The 27252-nt window shown below is 35.9% G+C and overlaps 1 protein-coding gene across 6 annotated transcripts in view; it reads right to left on the bottom strand.

The window, feature by feature from the left end:
• NPAS3 (neuronal PAS domain protein 3) overlaps window positions 1-27252 on the bottom strand; it is a 583895-nt gene that overhangs the window by 397550 nt on the left and 159093 nt on the right. For 4 of the 6 annotated variants that reach the window (XM_058807172.1, XM_058807171.1, XM_058807173.1 and 1 more), the window contains one exon: window positions 10448-10692. In XM_058807172.1, the coding sequence (XP_058663155.1) occupies window positions 10448-10692 (245 nt within the window). Of the gene's footprint in view, window positions 1-10283; window positions 10335-10447; window positions 10693-27252 lie in introns of all 6 variants that reach the window. The other 2 variants (XM_058807169.1, XM_058807170.1) reach the window with 1 other exon arrangement.

The following is a 27252-nucleotide window of genomic DNA, read 5'->3' as shown; positions in this document are numbered from 1 at the left end:
AAGTGTTGAAATCTTTTGAAAATCTGGCTATTTATTTTGTTGCTGAATAGGATCAGAGATCTTTTGAAATCTGGCTCCAGTTGGAGTGCTGTGCTCTTTTGAAAAGCTAGCCCTAAATCTGTATATGCCTCAATTTCTCTATTAGCATTATCAGCACTGTTCCGCATCAAGAGGTTGAGAAACAGCTCACATACACAGCAATTCAAATTTGAAAGGGGATATATAGATGTACAATTACTCTTATAATTGTAGAAATACTATATGTACCTATAAAAGAAAATAATTTTTCTCCTAACTTTTGTACAAATGGTTTTCTGTAAGATCTTCAGTTATATAGTCTTGACAATATTATTCTTGCTATAGGTAAAGTTTGGGAATTATCTGTATGTATTAAAATGTGAGCAGAGCTATTTCTCTGTCTTCCTTTTATGGTTAAAAATGTGTTTAACTGTTTTACAGATGATGAAATAAGACACAGAATTTTGTACTTGCATGTGGTATCATCCCATGCAAAGCAAAGTAAAAAGAATTTTTATAGGATACAAATAGAATGCAAAGTGACAACACGCACATGCTTGTGCAGATGCACTCAGTTAACTGTGTATAAGAATTATAGGGAATGATGAGCTCAAGTACTGATATGAAGGTAAGAATTTTCTAACAGCTCCATTCAGGAGGACAACTCTGGCACAACTGGTGTTTAAGTATTTTGTGAGGTACTTGCCTTTCTTTCCTTCCATGTTAACAGAAAGTGCAGTCACTAAAACCTTTGAAATTTCAAATAAAAATATTCACTTTGGCTTAAAAGCTAGCAAATAAACAGAAAATTATCTTCCTTAAGGGAGCTTGATATTTTAAAACAACACAAGTTCCCCAGCTGTGTAGCGATTCTTATTTGGCTTGTGATCTCGGGTAGATATAGAGGCTTACATGTTCTCTAAATTGTAAGCTCTATATGAAGGGTGTTCTTTAATTACTGACAGCTAATGAAAACAGTTTTTACTGATCTCTCTAATGTCCTGGGAAAGTCTTTACTATGGATTCATTGTATTCTACTTTATATCCCTGATTGAAATGGGAGACCACAAGAGCATAGGGATTTGGTGGAAACTCGATTTCGTTCCTCTGGTTTCAAAGAGAACAGTTGCAGAAATTAAGCTGCGTTGATATCGTGGTCAAACTTTGGTCAGACTGTGGTTATACTTGCATTTATATAGATGTAAAATCAGTGCACTTTGGTTTTTAAAACTGCTGGATCTACCGTCAGTATCTAAATCTTGCTCGGTTGATCAGAGGGACCTAATATAACTATTACATGAAAATAAATATTATTATTAAATCCAAATGCTTCACTTCCAGAGCTCTACTATTTGCTCCAAATATTGAGACAGTCACTTTGGAAAATGCTTGTAAATGTACAACAGTAAGCATATGATATGGGAAACATAGGTTTTCTATTTCAAAAAAATATTTTGTGTTTTGTTTCATTTCAGACAAAATATTTTGAGTCATAATCTTTTACTTTCAATATAGAGTGATGTAACTCCTGGTATGACAAGTATTGTAACAGGCCATTCAGTTGCAGTGCTTTATTTCCGCTAAGCACCCAATCTGTTGGGGATTTTTTTTGTTTGGTTGGGGTTTTTTTGTTGGTTTTTTTTTTGTTGTTGTTGTTGGATTTTTAGGGGTTTGTTTTGTTTTGTTAATTTGTTTGGGATTTTTTTCTAATTATCAGCTGGTTAACCCATTTCTTCATACAGATGTATTTATTAGCCCTGCAATAGATATCCCTCAACAAGATCTAAAAGCAGGATTCATTCAACAGGAGATATATGGTAGAGGTTCAGATGACCCAGAAAACCAATAAGCTACAATCATAGAAGACTAAGCTCTATTGAATGCAGCAGGGCTTTATGTATGTCCTTACATTCTCTTCCCAGATGAGGAGACTAAGGGATGAATGCTATACTGAAACTATTAAATGCAGCCACAAGATCCTATCCCTCAACTGCTTTCATTTGCAAAATGTGTGCTATGATATTAAGCTTGACTGAGGCATTGTCCAAAGCACTCTTCATAGTAAAGACACCTTCCTTCTGCTCAGAAAAGGGTGAATAAAAAGACAAATAGAAGTTCCATCAGATATTGCAATCTGCAGATAGCAACAGTCTTTTTTCATTTTACATATCAAAAACTACAGCAGTGATTACTGTTCCTGATTACTACAAGCAAAAAGCAGAACAAGCGCTTTTGGCACACCGGATTCATTGCACATCTGTAATTGGCTAACCCCATCATGTGCATTATTTCATAAAGTTATGTAGACTGCACATATAATTTAAGATATTCATGCTTCTAAAAAAGACCACCTGGAGCTAACCCATGCAACATAAAACATGAATGTAAAAATCATATGGAAGCATTTTATTAAGAACTTTGGAAAAGCGGATGTTGTGGCACTGACTTTTACACAGAAATTTCCACTGGATGAAAATTCATATCATTATAGTGCAAAGAAATTAATTTCATTTTAATTTGAAAGTTTTCCCTGGTTTATTTCAGTATCCCTACTAAGGGAGTAGCTAAAGCAGCCATCAATACTCTACTCCTCCTCATATATTTACCTCTGCAAGTCTGACGCCCATGCTTTTGCCAAAACCCACTCAGCCAACACTATCAATATTCTCAAACATGAATTGGAATGCCAACACCCACCATCTTTTAGCAGGAATGAGGAAAGTATGTTCTCAACTTAGGAGTGAATTTTTACTGACATGCTAAGGACTACTGTACACAGAAAGTCATCCACATTGAAGGAAGAAAGAATAAAGTGAAAACTTAAAAACTCTGGACTTTCTTTTAAATATTAATATTCTTCATCAGATTGTTTTCATTACAAAGGCCGCATTAAGGATGCATACATGTAGAGAAAGATGCAGGGCTACAAAAAGGAGAGAGTCAGCCCAGGAGACCAAATACAAGAAGCTATTTTGATATTTGGGGTTTTAGCTCTGGACTCAAAAAAACCCCCCCTAAAATAGCTAAGAAAAATAAACCATATTAAAAGAAGATAAAAATATGCAATATTGACCAAAGAATTGTAACTGCACAAGAAAGGAAGATGAATTGCAGTGTAATAGAATGGAAATGCAGTAGTTGCTGTGAGTGAGAGAAAAGACACTAATGTCATCTTTTCTATTACCTTGCTCTTAAAACACTGTTTGGTTGTTTTCCTATTTAATTGTTAAGTTTCAAGGTAAAGTTCTAGCGATAAACAACTCTTCTAGGGACTGACATTTGATTGACAACATTCTAGAACAAGTATTAATTTGTTATCAGCAGTAAATGCTTTGTGTCTCCACAGAAGTGATGGATAGAACTTTTTATGATACAAATAAAGTACCATGAGAAAGCAAATCATTCATTCATTTTTGCTAACAGAAGTGGAAGGATCTGTTAGGTTGTTTTGTGCCTTTCTTCATTAAAAAAAAAGCCACAAAAACCCCCAAAAAACTGAACTTGAAATGCTTTTCCCATTATTTCTGTTTTGCTTCACAAAAACCCAGAACCTTTCAACGTCCTTTAACTCCAGCAGCCTAGCATATAGGACAGCAATGACTACAAAAAAATAATAATAGTAGTAAAAGTAGTAGTCATAGTAATAATATAACTACAACAGCACCAAAAAACCAACATTAGGTTTAATTTAGTAAGCTGAATAGATCATTGTCTATGATCCAAACATCATTGTAATTTGGGAATTTTAAATCAGCAATCAAGTCATGTTTAATCCCAGTTTCCTGATGGTCATACCCTGAGCAGATTCTGTAGAAAAACAGAAATTCCTTTCTTAATAGTAACTTTCACTTTAATCTGCTTTCCAAGAGCAATTAATTATACAGTTAATGTGTTTGACTTGGTTCTGCCAACATACCATTCTTACAATATTTCAAAACCATAATTGTTATGAACTAGGACTCCAAATGCCTTACAAATAATTCCATATCCAATGCAAATCCTAGTTAACTGGACTTGCAATTTCAGACATTTAAGCTAGGTTTGTTTGATAAGAATTACTTTCCATTTATCCATGTTTGTTGAAAAACATAATCTTACTTTTATCCCTTTAGTGCAGGAAATTTCGCAGTATTCTGCCTATAATGCTTTGAGGCTGAAACAACTCAGTAGTATATTCACAACACCAGCACTTGCAAAGTATGGATTTGTATTGTATTGTAACCTGAACCAGAAAGACTTGTAGAATTGATTCTGTAGAAGCAAGCACTTAAATAAACCTTACCAAACTCTTCGGCCTTTTCTGCATCATTAAAAGTTTTATTATACCTTACTGCTAAAGAGTCTACACTGTTTCCAGAAACATTTAACATTTTTAATACACATAAACTTGTTCTTTCTTGAATTCTTCCAGTCCCATTAGATTTTTTTCTTAATGTCTCTACTTGTTTTTGCCAATATTCCGCACCTCAGACAGTCCAGTTTATCTTGCTATATATATATATCTCCCTTTAATGCCATAAGTTTTCTATAAATACACATACATACTTTTTCAAGTTAATTATTTTACTGTCATTCTGGAAAAGGACATATTTTTAGAATTTTCAGGTGCATATGAAATGATAACTTTTTTTCTTTAGAGGTTCTAGTCTTAGGGGTTCTAACTATTTTATTATTTTATTTATTTATTCTATTATTTTATTTTTTCCATCAAAATTTTTCCTCATGATCAGTTTCCCCACTAGGCAAACAGTCCCTGAAATGCACAAAGCACATTTGTTGACACCCTCCCTCATTTGCCAAATTTGCAGTCAATCAGGACATGATCACCTGTCACCAGGAAACCACCAACTCAGCCCCACATTCAATTCATCTTGTCTATGTCAATGAGATTCAAACTGAGCCACCTCATTTTTGGTCCCATATCTTTCATACCAGAAAACCATCAATAATTCTCATGGAGAACAATCATGTTTTACCACTGACTTCTGGAAATTTTCAGCACAATGTTTCTGTTACATTCCAAAAAAAGTCATCATCTTTAACTCATGCAATAGGTTGAAGACTAGATACCTGTGGCTATGGCTGCACTGCCACATAAACAGGTTTACAGCGGATGAACATTATGTTTACAATCAGTGGTTGGTACTGATACATAGTCAGAGCACAACAGTAGCCCCTATATAAACAGGGATAAGATTCTCATAAGAACAATGCCTGCAAGGCAGGGAGAAATAAATTACAGGGCCATCTGAATTCTCCAGCATGAGAGCAGAAATACTGCACAAGGGATCTGAATTTGGAGACCCTTTTCATCTCTAGGAACACCACCAATTCATCTGCATCACCCTCTTTTCATCTGAGTTTTTCATATAAAACTTTGAGAAACAATATCTTAGGCCAAAAACACTATGGAAGAAAATAATTCTAACTTTGCCCTTATAGATGGTTTCCCTGAGACAGAATTGTGTAGGGGTTCAGAACAGAAGGCTGGTCTCTCTGGAAGGCTTGTGGGCTTTAGCAAGGAAAGGCTTGCACTATCTGCCAAGTTCCTGCTCAGGAACTTTCCTTTTAAAATATTAAAGGCTAACAACAGGTAATGTTATTTAAAGTGTTTCCACAATGAGGTCATGCAGAAGAGAACAACTTATTCCTCTCTTGTAAATGCATACATATCGAGCACAAAATATATTAGAAAAAGATATTTAAATTAATGAAAGTAATTCCACTTGACATTTGGGATAACAATTACCATACTTTCCAATTATCATTATTGCTTGTTTTCTTTCCCAGAGAATTCAAAGTGCTGGACTTGTTTTCTCAACCTCAAGCCCCTCAGTATGATATGACGTCAAGTTGATTTTCAGCTTAGACTTATATACTTTGTTTATCTTGAAAATGGAACCTTTGAAAACATGCTAGTTTAAAGGAAAAATGTGCAATTTTGTTTTAAAGTGTAATTTTTCTTCTTATGGTTATAATTTTTTTTAAATCTCTCTACCAATACAGACTTGAAGTAACATTGAGTGCTTCATGGCAAGGAACTTTTCAGAGTTGTATTTACTTACATTGAACAGGAACAATTTGGACAATAAATATTTCAATACACCACAAATACTTCTGAGAGAATCTGATTTCTCCTGCAACTGATATATATTAATTCCAGAGTACAAATGTGTAAAACTACCTAATTGCAGAATATGGAACTCCAAAAGTAGAGATGGCTAAACTAACACTGACATTTTTACACAACCCACCAGTCAGTCAGTACTATTTATTGAAATCCTTTTTCACTCCTCACCTACAATCTCACACACATCTCTTCTCTTACAGCAGAAGTAAGAGGTTTTTTATTTATGTAGCATAAAATGTAAAGGTTTGGCATAGAAAAAAAAAATTACAAGCTCACTTTTAACTTGACATATCCAAAGTTGTCTTACATATTCTAGTTTCCACACGTCACATTATTCAACAGGAAATAAGACTCGTGGCCTTGCAAAAACATTTGTATCTCCAAAGACAGAAATTAACACCTCACTTCAATAAAAAAAGAATTTAAAAATTATAAGTATTTCAGTGTTATCATAGCAAATTACGAGGACGAGGATTGCAAAATTAGGCACAGATTATCAGATTATTTTCTGTTTCAAAAGAAGCAGAAATTTTAAAAGTTGGGAACTCCGTTTAAGGCAAAGGGTCCTGAGTTTATTTTTATAGAGGCAGTGGTCCTGAGTAAGAACCAATGTCCCAAAGATTGCCAAAAACCAAAATACACAGCATGACTTTTCATCAGCCAAACACATTCAACACATTGAAGAAAATCACCATGCTTCACACTCCTCCTCTCTCTTCCTCTTTCCACTACTAAAAAAAAAAAAAAAAAAAAGACAAAAACATGTGGCTTAGCAAAAAACTCTCAATGCAGTGGAAAAGAATATGAAAATTTGCATTATCTTTGAATGCTTTTAGAAACAGTTTGTGCCAAAAGTGCAATGAAATTTAAATTCAATAATTTGAAGACAATGTTCCAAAACACAAAGGTCTTCACAGAGTTTGATGTTGGAACAGGACTACAGGGCCTAGTACCAAAATGCACAAGAGGATTTCAAGTTCCATGCAACATAAGGCACCACTTTCTGCCTGAACACACAGTAAATACAATTAAAATACTTCCATTTCTAGACAACTTTCAGAAAACTCAAATTTTATTTCTAAAAATTGGTAAACAACTCATTTACTGTTGTCCTCAGAATATATTTCATAAATGGAAGACTTTTAGAAGGATGGAAACAGAGGAGAAAAGTACTGTTATTGATAACACATTGTACATACTTTCAAAGACGAAAAATTTTATTCCTACTGACTATAAGTAATATCTTGATTATTTTCTTCCACATATATTTACACCCCAGTCTTTAAGAACTATCTTTAAACTTATCTACTATAATTGTGTGCATATTTGTTTATAAGGACTGAAATTTGCTATACACAGAAAGCCTTAGACAATGTAGCAAAAGAAAAATGACTGAAGTCTGCTGTATTAGAGGATGGAATTTTTTTCCATTTTTAGCAAATGTCAAATCATTGACTACTGCTTTTAAGATTAATAAAAGATATAATGGTTTTTAGATCACCCCTAAATAAAGATTACTATGAACGAAGAAATGACTTACCAATAGTCACCACAATGAGATTTCCTTAAAGGTTACAATCATCAGTTATTTAGCTGAAACACTGCTGAGAATGCCTGGTCATTTCTTGAATAATGCATAATGTTCATTGCAGATTTGATCTGTATTATTACAATACAGATATTTATAAAATAATGGTGAAAACTATCTGTTACTTTCCAATTGTTCAAGATATTTCCATGAAGTAATTGACTCTTAAAATATAATATGGAGTTACCTGAGCCCTCATTTGCAAGCACAACTTGTAGTGATCACTACACAATAGGCATTAGAAAACAAACTCATCAGCCTTTACAGACTTCTAAGAAAAGCTGTGATAAATACAGGGCCGAGTAAAGGACCTTCCTGAAATACTGAATTAAAATTAGTTAATTGCTGTACAGTATTGGGAGGAAAATTTAAAACTAAGCTTTTAAAATGAATGATTAACAGAAGCAGGTCCACACATTTGGGGGAAGAAAAAAATAGCAGTTATCTATACAATAAAAGTACCTCTCAAATAATTTCCCAAATATCTGTAAGTATATTCAGAAGATTGCTTGTGCACATACTAAGTGTGTCTAGTGTTTTATTGTAGGTTTATCATCCATACTTCACATGAATGTGCAAGCTATTTATGTGAGCTTGTTTATACATATGAACTTCAAGGGCAGCAAAAAGCAGCCTTAATAAATGAAACAGAATTTCTTTTGATGTAATTTCATGAATGTTTCATCAGAATGTGTTAACAAGTTTCTATGTAAGGAGAACTGGTGAAATCATAAAATATACCTGTACTATACAGTTAAACCTGCTTATGGGGAATTCTTATACAATGAAACACACTTTCATCAAGCATTGCTTCAATATACTGACACATAAATAATAGAGTCCTACCTAGCATTAAGCTGAGCACCCAAACAGGAGGAAAAAAATGTCAAAACCCTTTCCTGAGCCCCCATACCCCTTGCACCTAAAGGAATGAGAACCATAGCACTACATGTTTGGAGGGGCAGGGTTATTATTCAGATAGGGTGAACAGACATTAAATGTTTACCCAGCTCTTTCTTAGGGAGAAACATTAATCTAGATCAGACTAGTGATGTTGTTGTCTAAGAATAAGATTTTGTTCTTAAAATTCTTTTCTTCATTAGAATCTTTGCACAAAAAGGAAGATTTGGTATTCGGGTATATATTCCAGAAGAGGATAATGAAAAATAGATCCCAGATACTCTCAAAATATACAGAGATTGGCAGAGCTCAGAGTTTCAGTAACACAGGACAGCTTGTAGAAGCACAGACAGATCATAGATTGTACAGCAGAGTCCACTTTACATCTACCTTGAAAAAATGTTTAATTGCCTGAGAATAAACCCTCATCCTGTAAAAATTTGCATATTATATCAGAAGCCTAATGAACCATGTTACACTCATGCCCTGGATGATGTAATTATTGCTTTTTTTTCTTCCATGAGAATTATATATGATGTGGCAGATAATATAAATTAAATATACGAAAGGATGGAACTATGTCCAGCTACTAAATCGTCAGTCTGAATCTGTGTTGGTTTTTGCCCTCCATACCTCTCTCCATCCACTGAAAATTTTAACTTTCCTTAAATAATATCATTTCCTTTAAATGGAAGAGCAGGTAAATTCCTTTGCACCATCAATACAAGCAACCCTTCACGGACAGCTGTGGGCTGATAAATAAGATTCTATTTCTACCTCCTCCCTCAACCCTTAAAGGTGGCTTCTTTGTTTGCCATGTGCTGTATACATTCTATCTGGTTTAGTGTAGATTAAGAGTTTGTAGTTCATGTTTCATGGAAAAAACCTGAAGTGCTCAAATCTGATATGCCTCTTACAAATATGTTTCCTTCAAACTGTGAGAGCAGTAGCTAAAATAAAGGAGTATTCTGTGCTGCTAAAGCCAGGACACCCAGAAATCCCAGGTTTGCTAACTCTGATTTCTGTTACTGCAACTTAGTCCCTAATATAAAATACCTATCAGACAGAGATCACACTCACCCAGATGGGTAGCCTTAGTTTAAAAAATAATAGATTACCAAAAAAAGTCCACTTAACACAGGTCATTGGAAAGACTATTTAGGAGCAACATATACACAGCCTCTATTTTGTGGCAACTCACATCTCAAACACTACTTGTGCTCCCCAACTGCTTGTCTGAGCATTAAAAGAGATCTTTTAATACTGAAAACAGTCTATTTTGTTGATAAATGCCTACTGGCTCAGAAGTCAAAATAATTTCTATAGACATTACAAGAGGATAAATATCCTAGTCTGTCAGCTGAAGATTTAAGTATTTGGATGTGATGCTTTCAAACTTCAGAAATATGTGATTCTACCTTTAATCTATAGCCAGAAAATTAAGAGATTGAGTTCTCAAATCAAGGAATAATGGCATTTTCCTCTCAAACAAATACTTATATAAAATACTAAAACAAAGCAACACAATTACAGGTAAATAATTTGAAAGAATTTAGTCTACATCACCCAGAAGACTTACAGCTGTAATAGCTACATCATAGGTTTGTTGTTAAATAAAAAATAATTAAAATAAGAGGTTTATTTCACCTTCACATGGTGTCTTTCTCATGCAGACCTCAGATTTCCACATTTGAATCCCTTTAAAGGATTTGATATGCAGGGAAAGAAGAAAGGATGAAGGTAAAAATTTCAATTTAGAGGCTACTAAAGGCCGCCATATTCTATAGTACACAACAATATTTACTCCATACCTTTTACTGATGTATTAGGTGGAGGTCCTTCCATCCTCAAGTTCCATGGAGGATCACCTTGATTAGCAAAGTCCCTCATTTTCAGATAGCTAATTGTAAGTCGGATGATGGATGCCTTGTCAAGCTGGCTGGTAATGGCTGCAGGCAGTGGCAACAACTTTGCCAACTCATAGAACTCAAAATTCTCCTTTCCCCGGCGAGAGCGAGCAGCATCGCGGGACTTTTCCTTCCTCAAAGCTTGTAAACTGAAAGAAAATAAAGAAAGTAGGACATTCATCAGTATTAGTGTTCTGTCACATTTAACCAATTTACTTTTTTCACTGCTGGTCTTCAAATTATCAGATTTTCGACATGCTGTTGCATATGGATCTACAGAATTCAGGATATATAAAATGGTGCTTCACGCTCGAATGACTGAAACTAACAACAATATGTAAGTGGTGGTCAACATATTATATAACTACTCAAATCACTTTAGCCACTTCCTTTTTAGCCTGCCTTTCCTTTGTCAGCTGTCAGTCTCGAGAAAAAATCCCAAGAATACTGTGTACACGTGGGGTTTATATGTCTAGGTGCCATTGTTTCGCACTGACTCACTCACTCACCCAATTTTGCCTTAATTTTTGTCATATTCTGACTCTTGGGAGAAGGTTAAAAGCAGATGATTCAAGTGTTTGCCACCTCTGGCAGCCAAGATTACCAAACAGGTTGTACACCAACTGCTGAGACACAGAAGGGTAAGTCTGGTGCAATAATGTGAAAATTCCTGTGTTTCATGAAGCTGTTCCTCAGGAGTTGTTCAACTGCCTTTGCAGTGGAAGCAGTAACCTTTGTCAGTGGGGTGAAAAAGCTGTTAATACAGTTCTGTGATTCACATTTTCTGATTGTAATTTGCTACCACATACATGGCAGACTGACAACTTTCTGATCAGAATGGACCTTCTGCTTTACACTGAGCTGTTGGAAATGCAAAGACATCCATTTAGTCCTGTTTCATCAATGTATCATTTGCTACGACTAATACAGAGAACAAAGATAACTCAGATTTTACTCCTGCAATATTTGTTTAATTGGTGTAAAACTTCGGAATGCAGTGGGATGACAATATTCATAACCACCTGCATTTTTGTAGCCATCTCTGCCACTTCAGACTTGGTAGGGCATATCAGCTGGGCCCTTAAAACACAAATGAAATCCCTCCATGGCAGCTCCCGTAGTATGGTTAGCATGTTACATTCCCTACACAATTCCACACCAATAGCAATTATATTTAGAAAGACAGTCTGGCTAAGAAATAGGAATGGTGAGATAAAAGGTATGGGAGATAAAGATACAGATAAAGATACAGAATTCTACTGAATTATATAGTAAAATACATACTTGGTTTTATAAACTCTACATGGAATGCTAGCACCTTGATTTGTAAACTATATTCTAGGAAAAAAGTACCTGAAAAATAAGATTTCACAATGTTCATTGTAGATGCATCTCTCTCAAACTTCGTATTTTAGATATCTACCATCATGGATATCTCTCAAAAGGTACAGTAAATATAACAGATAAAAGTATTTAATGTATACACAGAATAGGGGAGCTACAACTGTGTGAGGTATGAACTGTCCAATTAATTCCAAGGAAGTAGTATGCCCCCACAAGTTAAATATAGACAACAGTGACACAAGGAAAAGGCAGGCAAATGTCTCTGCACAATTGCTTCCAAGTGAAAGCTCAATTTCATGGCCTAAGACTTGGCCTTTTCTACCTGTCACCACCTTTTTTTTCCTGGAAGCCAAGCCTGAGAATTCAAGTCCCCAAATCAAGTTAGTAGAAGAACTGAGATTATAGACCTGTTCTGAAACTGCACCAAGGACCTTCTTCCCAGAGCACTTAATTATGTCCCTATGTAAAATGGGAGATTGTTAAAGACCCCTAGTAAAACAAATCAGAAAAATTACAGATCTCAGCAACTTCTGAAACTGAAAAATGAGTGGTGGTTAGAAATTGAGTGGTGATAGAATATTTTTTAGAAACACCAAAGTCTAAATCCACAGTTTACAAGCCCTGTAGAGGCTTCAGGAGATTGCTGAAAATGAGTAATATACTGGAATGTAGGATTGTGTAAAACATTACTGGATCAGTAACACCCTGCAATGGAAGTCAGTTGAGCTGAAAAGTGAGGCTCCATGTGTCAGCAAACAGAAATATTTGAAAGCCACCTATGGTTATTCAAAGTCACACAACAAAAAAAGTAGAAGGGATGGGGAGCTGACATGATAAACAAAAGAAACTCTTGAGAAACAGTATTGAGAATAACTCACTTTTTCTCCCAACCATTTGTTATATTTTCATTTGTGGAAGCTTCATAGGGTGAATCAAGTCAAGGAATTTGTGACTTGGAGCACTTCTCTTGGCACCCATGCCATTAAGCTAAATTAAGAAAGGGTGTCTGCGAATATGTGCACACAAGTCCTAATTTCTACTCCATGTAATTCCACTAGGGAAATACAATGTACTGTTGGACACTGCAGTTATGCTGATAAAATGGGTCCTTAATTTGGGAGCAGTGATTTCCTCAGCAGGATGCAGGAATTCATTAGATACAACCTAAACATGGCTGTTAATCCTCACTGGCACCTGTGATTCTGACAGGCAACATCAGCTTCCTTGTCAGATGCTCTTAATAAAGCAACATACTGGCACTAATAATCCCAAGAGGATGCTAGAAAAGAGGAGTGTGAAGCTCCCAACAGCAAGCAGTGATGTTGACACACAACCAAAATTCATCTTGGTTCCTATCATATGACACCTGGAACTAGAGGGGTTCTTGGAACATAAATGAATTTGCAAAAACTTAGAAATACACAGTCTCTTCTGCTAATAAGAAAAATTAAAGTGTGGGAAACTATAAACATGTTTACTAAGTGGCTTTCAAAAACAGTCAGAAAGCACCAAGAAAGCAAGCATTACATGTTTAAAGAGTTCTCAAATAACAGAGAAGATCCCCCAATAGTCAAGCAAATATACATAAAATATCCACAGTACCAAGAGAGTAATAGTGGGAAATATACCTGAGGGATATAAATATTGCTCCCTCTTTGCCTCCTGTGGAAAAGGGATAGTAGCTAAGACAATTGGATCAGGGTGCATCAGGGTACAATGTAAAAGGATGGTATTGTCATACAATGGTGAAACTTCATGCGTTCCCTTAAAAAAGACATTTTCTTATAGAATTTCCACATACAGAGTCCTCTAAAGAAGACTAAGAGGTTTCCAGCTGATAGCTCCTGATAATTCTGAGGAGCAGGACCATATAAACAGGATATTTCATGGCTTGAAGACTAATGCTATTTTAGATATGGTTTCTGAAATATATTTTATTTTTCCTTTTAGGGCCTTTCCAGATGGACTGATATACAGGTGGTCTGGCTTTTACAGATGAAAGGGTACCATAAATACTACCATATAATTCTAAAATGGTATACATGACATTTCTAAAGTAGATTTTGTATTGAAGACACAGCAGATGCAGAAGACATGATAATATGGTGCTGCATAAAAGTTTTATTGGTACTCATAACTCACTTGTGATTTCATTGTGCTTGTGGTCATTCCAAGCTTAACCTGCTCTATATTTTATTTCACATAATTTTATATACTTTACATTCATAAGTATATACATGTATTTATGTCTGTGTGCATCTCACAACCTTCACATGTCTGACCAATTGACATCTGTCACTTTAAAGTTAGGACAATCACAGATCCTAATTTTTAGAGCATTTAATAGCAATCAAACATATTATAGCATATCAACAGACTTACTGACCTAGACAAGGGTTTTTTTTAGCATATGTTCACAGAATCACAGAATATTCTGAGCTGGAAGTGACCCACAAGGCTCATCAAGTCCAACACTTAAATGAGTGGCCTAGATGGGGATGGAGTCTGTGATGTTGGTGTTATTGGCACCATGCTCTAACCAGCTGAGCTAAACTCAGGGTCATAACAATACCTCACTTCTGTGTCTCAGTTTGGGCAGGAAAAATCAGTGAAATAATTTAATTATGTGAATTTGCCTTTTGAACAAAAAGAGGGGAATAGTTGCAGTTACAAATAATTTTTACTTGCAATTTCAAAATATAGCTTGGAAAGTGGTGGTTTGCAGACATGCCCAGTTTTAGAAAGGCAGCTCACATTTACATTCCACCCACACTGCTTCCTCAGACCAGATGCAGGAGAGACGCCCCAGCAGAGCTTCTCAGAACATTGGTCTCCCTCTGCTCAGCCCCACATAACAGCACTGCTGGGATTTACGGTACCTTCATTGGACTTGTCACAAATAGAGATTGGATTGCAAGCAACAGCCATAAAACAAAGTTTGAGGGACAGATGGACTGCTGAACTCAAGATATAGGGGCTTGAGCCAATGGACAGCTTATCTGTGTTGTGCTTTCATAGTTACTGCTCATTTCCATTCACAAGAACATTTCCATTCACTCCTCTGCTTCACAAGCAAAGAAATATGGCAAAGTCTCACAAAGGATGCACAGTATTTTTGAGAATGGCATTGAAATCTTTCCCCATTTCAGCAGAAATTTTAGAAATGCAAAAGTATATCAGAACAGAGCAGTTTTTCTTATATACTAAACATTTTTATACTCGTTAGCCCAGCTGTTACTGAGCAGTAGTGAATGTCTTAAGCCTCTAACAACAATGTGGATTAGTAGCAGCAACTTCAGATATAGTATAAAAATAACACTTAATATCTAATAATGTTTATAACAAGCTTTATAAAGAAAGAAGCACTATGTGTCTGTGTATATTTTTCTATTAGTCTAGTCTTTTAAAGTCAAGGATCGAAAGGTCCACTATAAACAGGATCCAACTGTCTGAAGGAGAAAGTCAGATGAATGTTATAACCATTTCACAGAAAAGAAATCAGACATAAGGAAAGGCTCTGCAACATTAGAGTGTATGATCAATCTGCTACAAAAATATTTGGAGATAAGTGATCCAGCCCCTTCAGTCCTCCAAAAGAGACTTTAAATTATACATGTCCCTTTGTGCATACTCTTTCCCAATATAAAGAACACAAGCGGGCTTACTTTGCTAGTGAGCATAGCTATAGCACTACATAAAACAATAGATTTATGCTGCTCCTGAGTCCATAGATGTGAATTTGTGCAATTCTGTATCAATATTACTAGAAAGATCCTCTTTTTTTCTTACTTTGTTCCACACTAATATGATGTGACGTAATATTACCATACTTTGGACATTTTTGTATTTAAATCAACTTTAGGTCCCTTCCTCTGTTATTAATAACCTATTTACATAATTTATGTATTTATATTATAAAATGTAGTGGATTATTATGAAAAATTGACTAATAGAAATGTTTACACATTCTGATCTATTAACAAAATAATCCATTAACTGTTCCCTCAAAGCCACATCCTTCAGAATCTTTTCTGGGGCTTCAAGCTGACCAGTGAAAACAAGGAGGGCAGTTAAGTCAATTTAAAACAAGTACATTTAAAATCTGGCTTTTAACGTCTGGGCAATTCATTAAGATAATGTCCTGCTCTACTGATAGGTGACCACCCATAGGCCATGTTCTGTCATATAAAAACCTTCTTTCATTTCACTGATGTTGTGGAACAATTAAACTTCTAATGGAGTTCAAAGAATGGAATAGCATCAATATTTAGCTGACCCAATTATTTGGAATATTTATTGATTTTACTTCTATAGGAACTCTTCATATTCCTCATGGTTTTTAAAAGTTAATAGTGGCATCTCAGAAACACTTTTCAATCCAAGTGGATATTAATCTGAACAGCAGTGCACATTTTCAGACTCCAAAAAATTATTTAGACTGTAGGAAAGATGAAGGAAGTAAAGGAGACCAACCTGCCCTGCATAATTGCACATATTACAGTTGAAAAGACCAGTTTTGGAAGTCAAACGTCACCATTGGTGAGCATGAGCCTTAGGCTTGCTATTATCAATTTTTTTTGTGCGGTTTTTCTGAAGGTTATGCCCTAGAGACTTCACAAATACGCATGAAACTGGATATTTTTTAGTATAGTAGATCCAAAATACAAAAGAATGAAGCAAGAGAGCTAATGCTCCTGTAGATGTAAATTAAAAGAAGAAAAAAATCTGCACTCAACCTTCTAAGACTAATTCAATTAGCTCTGAAAAATTGATAATGAAAGTATGTTAATATGCTTACCTCTAATTTCTACACTACATTTTGCTATCTTTGGGGATTTCTTTTCTTCTAAGACAACTTTTTGACTTGATATTTTTCCCTTTCTTTGCTTTTCTTTTTCTTTCTGCTATCCCATTTGTAGATTTCTTTTCACAAAGATTGTTTCTGAACTGAGAGTACAAGAACTTCAAGACTAATAACAGTTATCAAAGTCTAAAAAAGGACACTACTTTCGTGAGGGGAAAACCTCCAAAATCAAAAGCCACATTAAATTTTACCTTCTTTCTTTTTAAGTAGATCTGAGAAGCCAGACAGCAGATTTTTATGGATTTTTCTACTTGTTTGCTTAGGAGATCCGAACATTGCTCAGTCTCACTATTTATCAATTAATCTAGCATGCAGCCTCAAAGGAGAAAGGTCGACTTGTGCTAAAAATTCATCCATCAAAAATTCATCAAAGACTTCATCATTTTAACTTGCGAACCTTTGAACACCTACATACTTGTCAGATCTGTGGTTATAGTTAACTGGGATCTATAGTTACCACAGTGCCTACACCTGCTCTGACATGAGCTGCATGAAGAGACTTTCAGGTGAAAGTGCAGTACATAACCAAGTGAGGCAGACTCTCCTAAAACTGCTCTTTCTATCAGACAAAGGATAGCTAACATCTGACTAAGTTCCAAGTTGGTAAAATCAGACTGTTTCAATGACCAAACACTTTTCAGGGGAGCGAATTTTTGCCCCATCATAAAAAATCACCACTCTTACAGACAAGAATTTGCAAAAAAAAAAAAAGTGCTAAATTATCTGATACTATCATCAAGGGCCTAGTCCAGAAATTAAAGCCATTTAATGCTGTCTAAGAAAAAATAATGTTTTGAGACTTTCTTTAATGTGTGAAGAAAGCTGTATAGTATATGCTGGAAGTTAAAGCTGGAACCTTCAAGTTCAAGGTAAAAGCTCTGCTGCTTAACTAATGCACTGCTCATAGCTGTCATCATTAATTTATGTTAGCCTCTGTAAACATCAAGAGTATAATAGGCCAATTTCACAACTAAATATAGATGCACATTTTGCCCTTATATAAATGGCAGATTGCTGCTGTAGATCATCACTGCAGCAACACGTCAGTAAAGATGCACTGTTTGATGGTCTGATGCTCACACAATATATAAAACCAGTTGTAATGGTTGTTTGGAAGCAAAGTGTAACATAGCAGCAAAATTTCATTTGTTCCACAAACTCAGGATATATTAAGCTTGGCTGACAAAGACTGTTTGATGTGCTAAATCAGTTTGACCTTCATTTTTGCTTTATATTTCTCATTTAACACATGAAATGACCATTATTTTTTCACCATACAGGGAAATATGACAGAACTGATTTCTATTAAAACCTTTCTTTTCCTTGTACAAAGAAAAAATTATTTTGCCAAAAGTGCTTTAGCAATTACTGCAAAACTTACAAAAAATAATACCTATATTAAGCCAAGCTTTTTATTATATCAGTAAGACTTAAAGTTGGTTTTTAGGTGTTGTGGTTTCACAGAAGAGGATTCTTTTGTTGAAAATATATAAACATGGTTCAAGGAAATGGTTTGTGTATGCTTGAACTAATTGTTAAACTGAATGTTTTATCACCAGTAAGTATCTTTGTTGAACTGTTTAAATAACAGGATTTACTTCTAAAGTGAGTCATTAAAACATAATAATAGGAACATGGCAGGTTTTTGAAGCATTACAAACTTGCCATCCTGCACAATCTTTTAAAACTGATGTACACCTTGATAGAGAAGCCTTTAAGTGAGCTGTGATACACTAGTTCAAATCCAAATTCCACAACTAGAAAACTAGTGTTTTCGTCCTCTCTTTTCTTCCTATGTTGAACTAAGCAATTGCCAGCCTCCTGATAATAGAGAAACCTCAGTTTTATCAAGCAATTTTGCAGCACCCAATAAACAGCACTTTACCTTGGAGCAACTTGTACATTTCACACCTTAAATTTCTATTTACCAAATCAGCTAATCACTTCACAATTGAACCTCTCAGAACAAAAAATTATCAATTAAAGTGGTTGAAACTCCTGCAAATTATCATTTAGGAATGAAGTAATTGCTTTCATCAGGGCAGAAAAGCCCGCCAGAACAGAAATGTCACTTCAGATTAGTGTTCTCACTCCTGAAGCTATGGATGACACAGCTGATATAAGACTAAATGCCAAGACCAATCAATTGCTTTTGTGGCTCTGTTCTGAGCTGCTGTAAAAGGGGCCATTTTCTAGGATCTACTCTTCATTATAGTAAATGCTATCTCCTTGGTAACATAATTCCATTTCTCATAAATTCTGTCTGAGAGCATTGTCCTAACAATGGATGTTTGTGGAAAAGAATGCTGTTGGTTTAATGCAAAGAAATTAAGTGTGAACGGCTGTCAAAGTACTATAGCTTGCTTGTTCTTAAACATAAATTGAAGTCTTTACATTAAAAACAGAATACTTTGGCAGAAATGAATGTTCTGAACTAGTGTGATATATTGCATTTGGAAGTGATGTATCTCTGATGGAGAGTTTAGACTTTTTTTTTTGAATACCTATGTTCTGTCTATAGTGGGCACACTCATCCCTAGCAGAGATTTGTCAGTTTAAGAGAGAGTAGATAAACACTCCACTTATTTCACAGCAGTGCAGTTAGGAAATGTGAAACTGCACAAGAAAACATGGTCTCATTATCATATGACATGCTATTTGTTAGCAGACTCATCTGTGTATAAAAGCTTTCTTTGAACTGAGCCCTTACTGGAAATATCTGTATTTCAATTTGTACTGTTCAGCTTCCTAAAATACTTAGAATCTGAGTTATGGTCTCCAATTAAAAGGATATCTGAGAAGCTAATTTGGTGGAACAGCAGCAATTTCCTGCACTGCTCTCCTCATGACTGAAGTTTGGAAACAAATTCAAGATTACAGATTTTCTTTCAAAACAGGATGAAAAGTATTCCTCCCTCAATGAGCATAAGCAATTCCAATTAACAACAGCAAGACTTATGTGACAGGAGAATATATTGCCACATATGTAAAGAAGCAATTTATCCAGCATTAAGAGGAAAAGTGCAAATTTATTGCAGCATTTCTATGGGTAACCAAAGAGCGAGCACAGGTAACACTGCTGCCAGATTTTGACTGTAGCCCAGAATGACAGCAATCACATTAAGGTATGAAAAACTGCACCCATTAGGTGATGTGGGGAAAACAAGAGGACAAGAGAGACACAGTGTCACTGCGTGTCACATCTGCCTGCCCGAAGTAAACATTGTACTTTCAACCACAGAGCCAGCTAGCTTCAGCCCAGGGTCTCCACATATGCCACACTAGAAATGCTATATAGCATCCTACACTTTAAATATGAGCTTTACAGTTTGGCCTAACTATAAGCTACATAAATAAGTCTCTCTGAAGTGAACAAAAACTCTCCAAATTCTGATTATATGCCTTTAGTGCATATTGTCTTTAAGCAGGAATACTGAGGGTTAGAGTTTTTATCTGCTTCTGAATTAATAGCTGGTTTTTTCCTCACCTATGTTAGAGACATTGCAGAAATTTTTGTTGGAACATTTATATCAGCTATAGCCATTATTTTCCATAGGATTGTTTTACCAGCTCTGAAATAAACAGCAGCACAGGTGAAAACATTTTTGTTTGATATTTTTATAAAAGTTTTGTTTGCACTGGGTAGTTTATCTATACTGTTAAGTTTCACTTCTGCCAAAAGGCCTAAGAGAACAATGTTGCCTTCAGGCAACTCAAGTTTGCTCTTTATTGATGACCAAAACAGGGATTTTGTTAGAGTTGGCTGTGCTCTCTGTAACTATCCGCTTCAACTGAGCTCCCTGAGCCAGGAAAAAAGAGCAAGAATTCCAACCTCTCTCCTTCACTGCTGCCACATAAATCTCTTAGTGGTGTGTTCTCAATTACTACGATGCCAAGACCCTTTTTGAAGAAAATAACATTTTTTTTTATCTCCTTACTCTTTATCTCCTTATCTCCTTTGTCTTTCTTACAATTATCATCCTCATCATCTCCTTACTCTCTTCCTTTCCATTTAGAAATTATGTGTACACTGATGAGCCCACGCAGAGCACACACAAGCTGTAGTTTTGAACCCTCCTCATGGGAGTGTTTGCAAGCTTTACATGAAGAAGGGTTGAAGGGATATGGGATACACTGGGACTGCAGCCCAAAGGAGCTATTCCAGAGTCCCAGCTTAGCTATCTGAAAGCTGACCAAGTATAACTTCAATGGGACAGTCAGTGAGCTACAGAATCACTGTCAGCCTTCATTCCCTGCATGTTTTCTGCTGCATGTGATAAAAACAGTATGGACAGAGATCCCATTGTCATCAATACTCAAGCTACCTAGTTTTAAAATATCTCCAAGTACATCTTAAAAAACCCAAAAAATTACAAACACAAGCAACAGCTGGCGTGGATGGTGGTATAGCTACCTTTGTTGACAGCTCAAAACCAAGTAGTGCATGCAAAACTTTTACTCTGCAGTCTCAGAAGACCCTGGTGCCTCCAAAAGCTGACTGGTGGATTTAGTCAAGCCTGTTTTCCCAGAGGCATGAGATTCACTCTGCAAGGTGCAGTGTTAGCTGCTGAACCATTGACTCACTAGAGTATGAATGAGCCTCAAGGCCTTTCACTTTTACCCCCTTGCTTGAACCCTGAACAGTTTAGTATAAATTAGTGTCAGTAGAGCACAAGACAGCAACACTTTCACAAGCAGGCACCTCTCTCACCTGTACTACCAATGAATTAGCTTTTCTTACTGCTTACATATTACAGGACAGGCTACAGCCTTCACCAACTTCCCTTGCAGAGGGATTACATTTACTTTCCATTTAATGCTCTGGGATGAGGAACAGCTCTAAGTGCCACATACACTGGTGAAGGGCAAAAAGTCATACAAAAAAAGATACTGTTAGTTTTTCATCTGTTTCACTACATTGGGGTAAACATGAAACCCACACTGCTTGCAGAAGAATTTCCTCTTTGTTCCCTTTACAGATTCCAGTACTGGTCACACACATGATTGGGCTTAAGTGTTTCCTAAAGTGCCAAGAAGAGTCTGCTGTCAAAGGTTATGCACCTAACCCAGGAGGTGCCACATGCACTGGTAACTGCTGTTCTGGAGGTATGTCACCATGTATTTTAACTTTCAGCAGCCCCAAGATTTCATTTCTAAACAAAGTTTTCAGATATGGTACAGCAAAACCCAATTCTCCTCAGAGACCACTTTAATTAGTCAGAGTAGACCTGATGACACGAGCATTTTTGACGAAAGTAGTGATATGCCAAAACTTTTCCTTAAAACACATTAATCATCAATTACAATCCTTGAACTTTAAAAAATAACACTTAGACAAAAGTCTCAGAGTTTTAACAGTTGATGTAAATCTCATGCCCTAAGTGATTCTTATCTTCTTTAACAATATTCAACTACCAGCAAGATTACCAATATCCTAAATCCATCAGATTGCATCAAAGGCATTAAAATGATCAAGGCTCGGGAATACTGTCCAGCAGCTGCCACAGTTACCCCTCAACCTAGCAGTAAAAGTCCTTGCTAAAACAATTCCTTAAAAAGGGCCAACCAGTGACAGAGATGAGAAATCTGAGCGACACCAAAACACAAAGCAAAGCATAATGCAGAGGCAAGGGTCCCTTCTGGAGAGCTCCCTGCCTTGAGTGACCTCTTAATTTGCCAGCACACAAAACACCTTCCTGCAAAGTCTTACAGGTCTAGATCAGAGAGGAATATCATGACTACCTAGGAACTATCGTTAATGTCAGGAAGGCCATACAGCATTACCCTGTAATTCTGTTTTCTTTTGCAAAAGTATCAATCCTAATCTGAAAACTCCAAGATGTAAAGAATTTCTATTGCTAAGCAGCTGCACTGTTTAAATTAGCCTCACCATTAACATTTTGTGTCTTTATTTCCAATTTCAACTTTGCTGAGTTCAGCTTTCAGTTACTGAATCTTGCAATTCTTTTGTCCACTAAACAAAAGAAACTCCAAATATCTGCTATCTTCTTCCTGCCTGGCTAATTATGGTCCACGATCAAGTCACCCTCTTAACCTTCCCTTTGACAAGACACTGGATTGATTAAACAAACTGAGTCATTGTATGTTTTCCAGTGTTCATTTTAGATCTCTCTTTTTTTTCAACATAAAAAAAAACAAAGAGATTTCAACACTGAATGCAGCAGCATCAATCATCATTTTTGTGTTCAATTCTTTAACTGATACATTTAAAGATTATTTTACTCCATATCTGAAAGAGCATTGTACTGGGCTACAGTGTTCTGCTACTACTCATAAAAAACTTAATTTGGGGTTCACAGGAGAAAGGGGCACCGAGAAACAGTTTTGAACCACATTGTCAGTTATGTGCTGCTCCCTGTGTTATTCTTGGCCAGTCATGGTTTTTATGTTGCAGAAATGGAAACATAACCTATAGAGCATGTAAAATGAGAGAAAAATTCTAATCCATTAATGTGAGAAAACAACATATTTTCTCTCAGGCACGTAGAATTTTCTCAGTTGAATCAAGGCTGAGCTTCTGCAGTCACTTCTGTATTTTATTTCTGAGGGATAAAGGAATTACAAGCAGGAAAGAATTTCTTTTATACCACCTCAGAATTTTTGGTGTCAAATGGCTAAGTCAGGTTAAAATGGCTGAACTCAGAAACAAGAAGAAACATTCTGTAATATGATGAATTCTTGAGATAATCCCCAAAAAAACATTTTTGACAGAGATCCTCAAGACAATTAAGGTAAGATTTTCAGAACAACACAATTCTGGCAAAACCTACTCCTAGAGAAAAGATGTACCAAATGTTGTGTTTGAAAATGCCACATTGCTGTATTCAAAACCTGTCCTCACAGGGATAATGTCAGTCAAGTAAACTAGAAATACTTGGGAGTCGAGGAAATTTAGACCCCTAAACACTGAATGTTAATCTTGCATCTTACCTGTTGATAGATCTACAAGCTCATCAGAAGAGGAAAGAGGTGCAGACACTGCTAGACTGCTAGCAATAGCTACTGAGTGATGCTTAAAACCAGCAATTGCTTAAGGTTTGTGGGTGAGGGTTTAGCTACAGAAAAGAAAGAAGAAAAGAAGCAACCATCACAAAGAGCTATTATACCTGACAGACTCTACACAAGACAGATGAAATGTGAGCTTCAGTATTCAAAAGAGAAAGGATACAATCATATGTCTGGTTAACTTACAGGAAATAGTTCCAGAGACAATTTTATACTAACTACAGTGATTTGAGCAATTTTTAAAAATAATACCAACCAATTTCTCTCCATTATACTCTGCTGGCAGAAAATAAAACATTTTTCTTTTAAATGATTGCCTCTGGTTTTGTTAAATCATGCAGCCTGTCAACATGTGGTCACCAGTTTTACATGATCTTTCTGCCTCTCTGGAAAAGAATGAATTTGCAGCCTGATCTGTGATATAAATACATAATCTGGCATCAGTTAAAATTGCTGCTATTATGACAAAAAAAAAAAAAGATAAAAACATAAGAAACAAACAACCATAATACTGTAATATGAAAAAAAAAAGAAGTCAAAATGATTCATTTAACATCAAACATGACAGGGGTTTTGTTTCTCTTAAATACTATGTATGGCAATTCCTGCTATTGAAGAACTAAAAGAAAGAAAAAAAGAAGTAAAGTCTAATTCTGTCACCAGATATGCCTGCCCAACTTCATTGATTTCAAAGGACAACATAGACCCTTAGTGCTAAGCGATTTTGTAAGAGTAAATATTTGAAAAACAGAATTAGAAAAAAATGTAGAATCCTTCTTTTTGGTACACAGTTGTTTCAGGAAGCTCACAGCAGCTGAACAAATTAAATCTCCAACCTTATGCTGTCAAGTGGGAATCATGTCCTAATAATCCTATAACTGTTTGACTGGGATATAGCCTCATCTCAACAATGTGACTAAATGGAAAAATGAATAGAGAACAAAACACAGAAAGATAAAACACGTTCAATTTTACTTTACTAAACTTATGTTGAATTAACCTTTATAAGACACTGTTTTTACTCAGACAATTTGACGATTTAGCTGTCCTTTAAAACCAGGGTTTTCAGGTTTGCCTTATTTTCTGAACTCCTTTGTAAAATGATTATAGCATACTTCACAATATCCTTTCATCTCTTCTTAGGGATGAAGCGAGACACAGAGTCAATCTTTATAATTAAATCATAACTGTTGTCAACAGCAGTTGCTGTGATTTCAGTTTATACAGCTATTATTTGTATTCATAGGAATGCCCGCTTCAAAATCACAAGACAGGAAAAATCATGCTCTTAAGAGCAAGGGAGAAAAAGCAGCTGAAGTGTTCCCCATAAGGCAGAAGGAGTCAAGGTATCTGTGTGATGTCTAATGCCTTCCAGGCACTTGAAGACTCCACTGAGCAACAGGGTTTACCGTAGCTTTAATAAGGTGCAAATGCTAATTCCCACACTGCTAGCCTGCTGACAGATACTACTGACATGACAAAATGGGATCTTGACTATTGTGGTTATATGACCTGTGGCAAGGGCTGGTAAGGATACCCCCATGTGTACCGATCCCCCCAGCTGAGACTGTCCCCTGTAGAGAAATCAGAGAACAGGAGTCTCATCATTGCCTCCAGCATCCCTGAAAAGTGACAGCCACAAACAGACCAAAACCAGTGCCAGAAATCTGGCTGAATATAAGAAACTTTTTCCACCAAGTAGTTTTTAACTGGTAGTTTTTAACTGAAATGCCAAAACCACTAAACAATTCTAGAGTGTTCTATTAATGACAAGTATAAAAGAAAGCATTAGCCTAATATGCAAGAACAATAAATGTTAGGAGAACATTTGGGCAGTAAAAAGTGATGACTGTGTGACAGTAACAGAACGAGATAAACCCGGGTAGAAGTTTGATTTTCTGATTGCTTCAAGATTTGTTTAGACTTACAGCCTTTGAAAACTAAGAATTCTTGTGCCAATTTTAAAAGTCTTATTTAAATTATTTTATGATTTCAGTTTACATTAAAATCTCAAACAAAATAGCATGGATGCTTTGTGTGGCCATCTGCTACTTTCATCAAGTGTCTGTAGTGACGAAAATGAGGATTCTAGTAGTTTTACTGCAGAGATAATTGAAGCCTTTCTAAGAATAATTTCTATTCAGTCCTTTAGAGCCAAATTTTGTCGTTGGATCTGCACTCTATCTTGGAACGTGGTCCTTGTTTGAGCAGTTAATATCAGCATCTGAGTATAAAATATGAGATACTAGTATTCTTTCATACTTTTGCATAGATGATATAGTCTGTATTACATATTTTGGCAGATGCTTTTGGGGCATGCTGAGCACAGTTTTATATTTAAATTATGCAAATAATGCCAATAGGAAAGGCTGTTTGTTGGTAATCCGAGCTTCTAATTTCAGTCCTACCACTTATTTCCAATATAATCAAGAGCCAAGCAATAACTGGCCTGGTAGACTCACAATATTAACATGCCAGAAAAACTTGCCACATTCAGTTTAAGTAATACATTTTCAAATCCTCACAGATACCAGACCAACCAAAAAAGTTTATTCATAAAAGTAATCCATTAAATTCAATAAGATTATACATAGATCTCGTAAATAAATCTGAATTTGTCATTCAGATTTAGGCAGGCAAGTCCAGCTTGTGGGTTAGGTGAGACAGAACTCTGGGTTTTTTTAAATTGCAGTTCTGAAAAATATTTTTATATCTATAAAAATACTGTGTACTTGTTGAATTGATGTTGAATTGAATATGTAGTCCCTGTACCGAACACTTTTAAAAACCTAAGTATTTCATTCAGCCTCATTGCTATGGGTTGCTGCCTCCCACTGCTTTTACTGCAGCTGCCAGAGAAATGCTCATATGAGCTGGGAATGTTCCAAAAAGCTGCTTCCCTTTCTTTGCTACAACTGCTTATCAGCTTTCTAACTGGCCCCATATCACAGCACCTCATACCCTATCATGACACAGAAAACAGTTGCTGTTCAGTTTGTCTCTCAGTAAATCTAAGGAAATCTGAGCTGACCTTGTCTTAGGGAGCACTTCCTCAAGCATGTTCTCTTTCCCCCAACACAATTAAAATAGCCAAGGAGAAGAGAGGAAAAACAAAAAGAGAAAAAAAGGGGGGAAAGAAAGAAGAAGGGAAATCTGAGAAAAGAGAGTACATTTAGGTTTCCTGCTAGAGACTGAAAGACACGTGAGGGGTTAGCCCTGCTATCGACATCACCATAAGCCAACTGGGAGTTGCTGGTGTACAGTGAGCTCCCATCAGCCTCAGAATCCAGGACACACAGAAACACATGCATTAGGATGAGGTATAGAAGCTAGCTCTACTCATACCAGCTAGTGAACTCTCCCTACAACACTTGGGGGGTGCGGATATAGATTTCTTTTGGCTCCTGGAAAAGAAAAAAAGCAAATTGAACAGATGCAGGCACCTGTTTCAAAGAACAGACTGCACCTCCTTGAC

Source organism: Ammospiza caudacuta, chromosome 6 (genome assembly GCF_027887145.1).
Source record: "Ammospiza caudacuta isolate bAmmCau1 chromosome 6, bAmmCau1.pri, whole genome shotgun sequence".
Lineage (NCBI taxonomy): Eukaryota > Metazoa > Chordata > Aves > Passeriformes > Passerellidae > Ammospiza > Ammospiza caudacuta.
This window is presented reverse-complemented; position numbering and strand designations above follow the sequence as displayed.